General features: G+C 37.2%; 1 protein-coding gene across 1 annotated transcript; it reads left to right on the forward strand.

Annotated features, from left to right (window-relative positions):
- The first annotated feature begins 3072 nt into the window (after positions 1-3072).
- Positions 3073-3795, forward strand: LOC124121041 (prostatic spermine-binding protein-like). The gene is made up of 2 exons (XM_048395774.1): positions 3073-3346; positions 3696-3795. The coding sequence occupies exons 1-2, from the start codon at positions 3079-3081 to the stop codon at positions 3779-3781; spliced, it is 354 nt and encodes a 117-aa protein (XP_048251731.1). The 5' UTR covers positions 3073-3078; the 3' UTR covers positions 3782-3795.
- Positions 3796-8044: the final 4249 nt, after the last annotated feature.

Consider the following 8044-nt stretch of genomic DNA (forward strand, 5'->3'; position numbering starts at 1 on the left):
TGCAGATGACGTCACGGCGAGGGATCTGTTACGTCGGCAACAGTCACAAAGATCACCTCGATCAGACGATTTACACTCCTTGTCTGTCCCACAATATATTCTCAAAGGCTATGGATACAGCTCTTTCACTCAACTGGCCATCGTCTGTGGAATAGTCTTCCAATTCATATCAGACGTTCTAACACTTTTGAATCTTTTAAATCACAACTAAAACACATAGTTATCGTGAAGTGTTATGATTGACGTTGTATATTTGTGTGGTTCACAAGGGGTCCAGTTTGGGTGGACGGCGTCATGCTTGATTGAGTTAAGCAAGCTGCCTGACGGAGAGAAGCGTGCTTGTGGGGTGATTGGAGTTTGAGTTGGCTTGGTAACTGATTGGTGTGGGCCGATCAACCTATTGTTGTGTGCTGAAGTAGATAGCTTACTTGGAAATTTGTTTACTATATGAGAGCAAGTTATCGAACAGAAAGGGGGAAGGAAAAAGAATTGGAGAGGGAGAAATATGGTTTAACTGAACGAGGGCAGTTCAGCCCAGCGTTATGTCCGGAGACAAAGTTAGAAGGTCATGTCGACGCTTCGAAGGAGGAAACTGTTGTTACCCAGTTATCCTGTGAACTGTGATATATAAGTTTGGAACAATGTGAAATGGAATTCATTGGGAATGGGATGTCAAGAAATCTGAGGTGACTATTATCTATATTGCACATTTGCCATATTGCTTTGCCTAAACAGATGTGTATGAGTGCCTTACCCAGTAACTGAGAATTGTTATATACTTATCTTTGTTTTAATTATTAAATCTAGCTTTAAACTTCAGAGATTGTTGTGTGATTCTTGTAATTTTTATTTGTGGTATTAGCGGGACGCCCCTGCCGTTCATCCCACACGTAACAGAAGCATATGACCAACTTGATGCTGACACGGAGAAGGGGAAACTGTACTATTTATTTATTTATTTTTCTGTTTAACTCCGCACTTAGCAATTTTCCAGCCATTTGACGGCAGTCTGTCAATAATCGAGTCTGGACCAGAAAATCCAGTGATTGACAACATGAGCATCGATCCAAGCTATTGGGATCGATGACACACATCAAACAAGTCAGCGAGCATGACCACCCGATCCCGTTAGTCGCCTTTTACGACAAGCATAGTCGCCTTTTACGGCAAGTATGGGTTGCTGAAGACATCTTCTACTCGGACCTTCATGGGTGGGAAACTGTACTAGGGGACTTTGCCACATGCCATCTCTGTATAAATTGATTCATATTGTTTGACTGTAGCGCTTCAAGCATGCGATTGTATGGATTCTAGCGTTATTATTTATTATTGTTTTAAGGTTCAAGGTGGGGTCCTCAGTGGCTGTTGTGACGCGTGGCCATCACATTGCTTCATGTTATTTCACACATGCAGCGTCGCCTAAACGCAGCTATTTGCGACATATTTAATTTGTCACGTTACATCGAACATAACTGGAACCTGTTTTCCCCTCCATGATCGTAAATTGTATTTATTTCATATATTTCGTCAGTTTATGAAACCCAATGCAGTTGGTGGGATGCATTGTTCGCTTAGTCATTATATCATACAGAACTGTTCGCACAAGTAGATGTTATTACAGAATATAGTTCAGGAGACATACACACACACACTATTTAAGTGTGTGATTATGCCTGAGCATATGTGTTGCATAAACCAAGACGACACACGTTCATAAATAGAACCGTGTCACTAACGTATGACCCAGATACTGTTAAGTAATACATACTGATATGTTGTTGAGTTTATGGTCCATTAAAAACGCATGATGTTCGTGAGACAAATTATGGTCTTGACAAGTATAATCCGTTCGCTGAATGAATATAAAAAGTTGGCTTTGGAAAGGTCTCAGATCTTTCACATATCTTACACGCACATTACTTTGAATCAGACAGCCATGTAAAAATATATAGTTATGGCGTTTTCGTTGTTTTATTTATACATGAAATATGACAGAGTGATTGACACAATGGCGGCAGGGGGCATGACCAGACACGTATTGAACTCTTTGTGAACACAGGTCATTATAAAAATGACGCTCTGAATACAGTATAAATACAGACTTAAGAAACCTCACACTAACAACTGATCTTCGTCGTCGACACTTCAACACTTCAACAGCATCGTGAGTCCTGGAGCTATCGGAGGTAACTTGAAGGCATATATTCTCTTGTTAATCAGTATATGAGTCTGTTTTGCCATAACTTAAAGCGACAAAACCTTGTGTTGAGTGAGTGACAATATGACCCACGCAAAAGAAGTTAAGGTGCACCCGATTCGTTGATACTGCTATGGTTAATGTGTCATGGCATGACACATTAACAATAGTTAAACAATGGCTCCTTTGTCTTTGATCGTGGTCGAGCAAACCGAATTGTCAGTTAAACAACTCTTGGCAATGAAGGAACTTCTTTCTTTCTCTATCATTTGTCTTGATGACAGAACAATTCCATGAAAAACGTTTGTCGCCAGCGGGATTCGAACCCGCGAAGTCCTTACGGAAGGCTAACGAATTCTGCCACGGCGACATGGAAGAAACTTAAGAAAATTAACAACTAAATATTTACTTACTTCAGGACTATTTGCTTATCCGTAAATGAACTGCGAAATATTTTTTGTGCATTTTTTTTCTCGATCAGGGCTATGTTTGCTCATAATAGGCCCATCAACATGGGCAAGTAATATTTGGGTGATACTTAGAAGTTGATGGATGACGAAGTAGACACAATTTATGGATAACTTTGCTTGACAACGGTATAAGGATCTATACCGAAACGCCGCTTTTTACAGTATTTAAGTAGTTGTTATCCACAAATTGTGTCTAATTTCTTCATAAATGTACACATTTTGAGAAATGCCTTTGATTTACATTACTTTTTAATTATGAAATAAAAATTGTTCTTGACACATTCTTATACTGGTGTGTAGTTGTATGTTAGTATTTTGTTGTGTAGTATCCACTGATTCATATATTTGAACACATTCTTTGCATGTTGTACAACATAATATACATATATGTTACAGAGTTTTCCATTGGCCATGAGACCCCTGTTGCTGGTAGTGTTTGCCGCTGTTCTGGTGGTCGTCTTCGCAGATAATAAGAAGGAGACGGACGACACCGGGGACAACAGCATCAACAGTGTCGACGACGGTGATGATGGTTGGAACGCGGTGGACGAAGACGACGGAAAAGATAAGAAAGACAAAAAGGATGAGATGAAAAAGAAACGTCCCAATGTAAGAGATCGCGGTGATGTCAACACTGATACTGCTGATGATGACAAGGACGATGATGGCGACTCCAATGGTATAGTATCGTATGCTTCATCTCTTGAATGACATTAATTTATGTTTAATTTCATGGATCATTTACAAATCTGATTAAATACATTTTATGGCAAATAACAGTTTGAAAAATGTGTCATGTATTGTGTGAAGAACCACATTGTTTTCAAAATCTGAAAGCTTTCTACAGATGTAAATAATACCACAACGTACACATGTGCATTACAGCATTAATAGAGTATGTCTTTTTAAATCTTCATTACCATGATTGGCACTATAAAGATATTTGTCGTCTATTTTGAATTTCTGTAAAATACCCCATCTGATATGGTTGGAAAGCTTATATTTAAAAATATGTTTCCTATTTAAAGATGCTGGGCGCGATGACGAAGCAAATACCAAAACGGATTTGAAGCACACATCAGATTTGGAGAAAAAACACCCGAATGACCTATAACACGATGTTGGTCCTGTGGTTCACCGTGGCGGCTAATGACGTCGAAACTGGTTAAGAAAATGAATCTACGATCAACAAAATCCCAATTAAATGTATTCAGTTATAAACCATTGAAACAAATACAACGGATCTCAAAACCAAATTGTGATTTGTATTTTATGCACAATTAAATGAGATGTTGAGTTTTATAAACCACTAAAACAAGCACAAGAGAGTTCAAAACAAATGATCGAGTCTTTTGTTACTTATGAACAATTACGTTGGCAATAAAATGGTAAAACTGTTTATTGTTATTTGTTTCTGTTGTTCTAAGTATACTGGCAACAAATGGTATCTGTTTGTCGTCTTCATCTTTGATCGGGGCTTTCATGAGTTTTTTCATCTCCATGCTCAGCTGTGGATGGAGCAGTTGATCAGAAGAAATGAAATGGACATTGGTGCAAAAACGGCCTTTGGTTGTATAACATATGTGCAACAATGGTTCGGTATCGGTGTAATTGGTGCTGAATGGGTAAAAATAAACATATTTAACAGTAAATGTGGACCTGATAAACATACTTGGCCTATTGTTGTATCCACGTAATATGGTAATAAAAGTCATGGCTTACAGAAAACCATGCAGTTCAAATAGCTCTTTGTTTGTCTGCTTAAACTGTTCTCATAATGTATGAACGCGCGTACAGTTTGCCAACAGTCAGATGGCCGAGCGGTCTAAGGCGATGTCGGATTCAGACGGCGCGGGTTCGAATCCCACGTCTGACAACTGTTTTTTCCTTCTTTCAAACGTCACTGGGTTACCTCCCTTGTTGTTGCACAACGGGGACGCATAATTCCAGTGGCATGCTATTTCCTGTAAGTACTCCTGTCTTGGTGGAGAAACTCTGTGGATTCATGTTAAGAAGATGTATTCTTATATGTCTCTCATATGCCTCAAGATAAATATGTGACCACTTTTGCGCAGACTTGGACAATGAAACACAAACTCTTGTCAATGACATATTACTGGAAACCACTGACAGGAGTTGTGTGTAGTGGAGTTATCACTGAAAATAATCAGCGACAGGAATTATTTTGTTTTAACGTGGGTTGGCGTAAGGATACACGTCTATGTGCGCTCGATCGTGACTCTCTCCACTCTGTCGGCTGCATTGGATATGGACGCGAGGGCACTTGCGTTATTGTCAATCAATCTTTATTCATGGTACTGATGAGGCCAAAGACCTATAGTACATTGTCTGGGGCGTGTTACAAATCCATACATTTTCTTAGTTTCATAGCATGATAAATAAACATTGATATATTACTCATAGTGTCTGTACAATAACATGTCATTAATTTACAAAATTTGTTACCGTTTGGGTTGTGGTAGAAATACTTATTTAGATATTTTGCTCTTAAAACATTATTCACTGGACATACACATAAAAAGTGATATTAATCTTCAATACAATCAGTTTTACAAATCCTAAAACTTCTCTTCTCGTCTCTTGCAATATCTTCATATCTTCCTTCATTAAATAGATCATGTGAGCCACAACGAAATCGAGAAAGAGCTGTTCTAAACTCATGTAAATTTACACTTAATAGATAGGTTCTGGTATAATAGTAGTCTTAAATGTAGTGTAGTACTTTGCTTTTCTAGAACTGGACAAGGAACCATGCCATAATTGGATGTACATATATTTAAAGGTCTGTGTCAAACGGGTGAAGAAATGCTGTGGCATATCTTACATGTTGCTGTAACCAAATATAACCACATCCACATTCGTATAACACTTTTGATGCCCAATTTTGTTTCCCATGGCTGCTGTAGAGAAGCATAATATAATATCATTTTGTAGGGTATCTTGAAGATGGCATCTTTAATAACTTGACACAGTATTTAATAACCTTTAAATAACTATAGATAAACATGGGAAACCTTCTGCATTCACCATATATCCTTGCGTTTTCTGTGCTAGATTTTATACAATAGAATCGGGCTTATTTTTGTATCAATTATTTTAAAGTAAACATCATATGTAATATTGTTCAGAACACATAGACGTTTTTAATATGCCGAGAAAAATTTGTAATGAAATGTTATATGCATTCCTTGACCAAATTAAATATCCTTGTAAAACACACTCTTAAGTAACAACTTCTACAGGCTTCCCTCTGTAAAGTCATTTTTCTTTTCTGGATACGTTAGCACCAATTGTAAAACTACAACTTTGGTGTTATTTTCATATTGATAGTTAGTCTGGACCCACTACAATAACTCTGTAATACATGTATTTGCTTTTGCAAGCCAGGTATTGTGCTCGAGAACATGACAATGTCGTCAGCGAAAAGAAGCCGAAATGATTTAATAGTTTCGGAATGTAGTTTATGAAAAAGGAAAATAGGAAGAGACTTAATATACACCCTTGTCGGACACCCATGCTACCTACAAAATTATCCGATATAGCGCCATTGTTCCGGACACACACCTTCTCATTTTTATATAGGGAACACAATTACTTTCCAATTCTGCTACTTAGCTTATGTCTTTGAAAGGGGAACCACAAGTTAACCCTTTTCACAGAGTCAAAAGCTATTGCAAAATCTACAAATATAGCATATAACTTCCCTCCTTTCACTGATAGATATCTCTGTATTATAGAATATAGGATAAAAGCATTGTCAGTGGTGGAGTATTCCTTTCTAAAACCTCACTTATTTTATCATAAGAGCCCGCCCAGAAAACAAGTCTCTTATTTATAATTGAAGTAAATATTTTACTGAATGTACTGAGGAGAGTAATTATTAACATCGCTAGTTGCGCCCTGTTTGTGAAGAGGGACAATAATGCCAACTGTCCAATTCTCGGTAAAATATGATCTCTCCAAAAGGATATTAAAAATAAGTCCCAAATATGGTATTAAAATATCTGATGAATGTTTACGGAACTCTGCTATCACAATATCATTACCAGATGCCTTATTATCTTTAAGGTGGGAGATGCTGTCAATAAGTTCCTCGCTAGATATTGGACATTCCATAACATTAGCTTTTACACTGTCAACTTTTTCTTCGTTGAATTTCATGTCAAATAAGTTGTTATCGTCATGGCTAAATGGAACTGAAAACAATTTCTGGAAATGCTCAAACCAATCTTGAATAGCAATGTCATTTTTGCAATATTTATTTGATTTAATGGCTTTTAGCAAAGACCAAAATGTTTTAGAATTATCTATGCTTGTTTCCAACAGTTTCTGTTTTTATTCGGAATATTTTTTTTCTTACAAACATCGTAGTCTGTTAGTGATCCTCAGTCCGTATTCTTTCTAAAGTTAGTTTAACGTCTACATCGTTCCTTTTTTAAGTAGCTGGCATTCGCTATCAAACCATTGTTGATCATATCTATAGCCCTTATTAATTTTTTTTGATATCAGATGCAGCGATAATAACAGCATCAGTAATATACCCAATACTTTCTTCAATGGTAACAAATGCTACATCTACAGCCTGCTCCAGTAAATCATACGCAGTTCCGGAAATAAGGTTTGTTCTAAACTGTTCAGCCTTCTCTTCAACCCACACAAATTTAAAGGAAGCATTGTTTTGTGTATTGCGTGGTGTAGGGTCACTTACTTGAAGCGTACGTAAACTAGTCATGACCGGAAGGTGTGATGACTCGGCTCGAGACGGTATGTCAAAGCTATGGCACATATCAAACAACTCGGACGAGGCGATAACATAATCCACCACACTCGCACCCTGGTTTCCTATAAAAGTAAAATCTCCCACACAGGCGTCTGACACGCGCCTTCCATTCATAATATGTATATTTAGTAAATTACAAAGACCGAGTAAGCTCTTACGAAAATTATTAAAAGATAAATCAACAGAAAGTCTTTTTAAGCTGAAATTGTCTAAGAGACATATTGGGCGAGTCGTCATATTATATTAGCAGAAATTATTAGGCGCACAATATCTTTCTGATAATCTAATATGACACCGTATACAACAACTAAAGATACCATAAACGAATTTATCATGCCGAAAAGTTTACACTATCTTGTATGCATATCGCACATCTCATGTCAAAATGAAAACTTGACACTTACGACCGTTGATGTTGAGGGTCATAGGGAGACAACTCTTCAAATCTTAGAGGCCAAACCTTGTTGATTATTTTAACTGTAATCTTTATCAATGAAATCACGAACGTGATCTAAAAAATTGCTAATGTCCTTGTACATCACAATTAATAATATTAAACACAAAACAGTGTCGAAT

Source organism: Haliotis rufescens, unplaced genomic scaffold (assembly GCF_023055435.1).
Source record: "Haliotis rufescens isolate VD_foot unplaced genomic scaffold, xgHalRufe1.0.p SCAF_140, whole genome shotgun sequence".
In the NCBI taxonomy this organism is placed as follows: domain Eukaryota; kingdom Metazoa; phylum Mollusca; class Gastropoda; order Lepetellida; family Haliotidae; genus Haliotis; species Haliotis rufescens.

What these genes read in the sequence shown, in the direction of transcription:
- LOC124121041 (XM_048395774.1), top strand. Translation starts at nt 3,079, where the DNA reads ATGAGACCCCTGTTGCTGGTAGTGTTTGCCGCTGTTCTGGTGGTCGTC. An exon ending in CGATGATGGCGACTCCAATG is followed by an intron (nt 3,347 to 3,695) that starts GTATAGTATCGT and finishes TCCTATTTAAAG; the next exon opens with ATGCTGGGCGCGATGACGAA.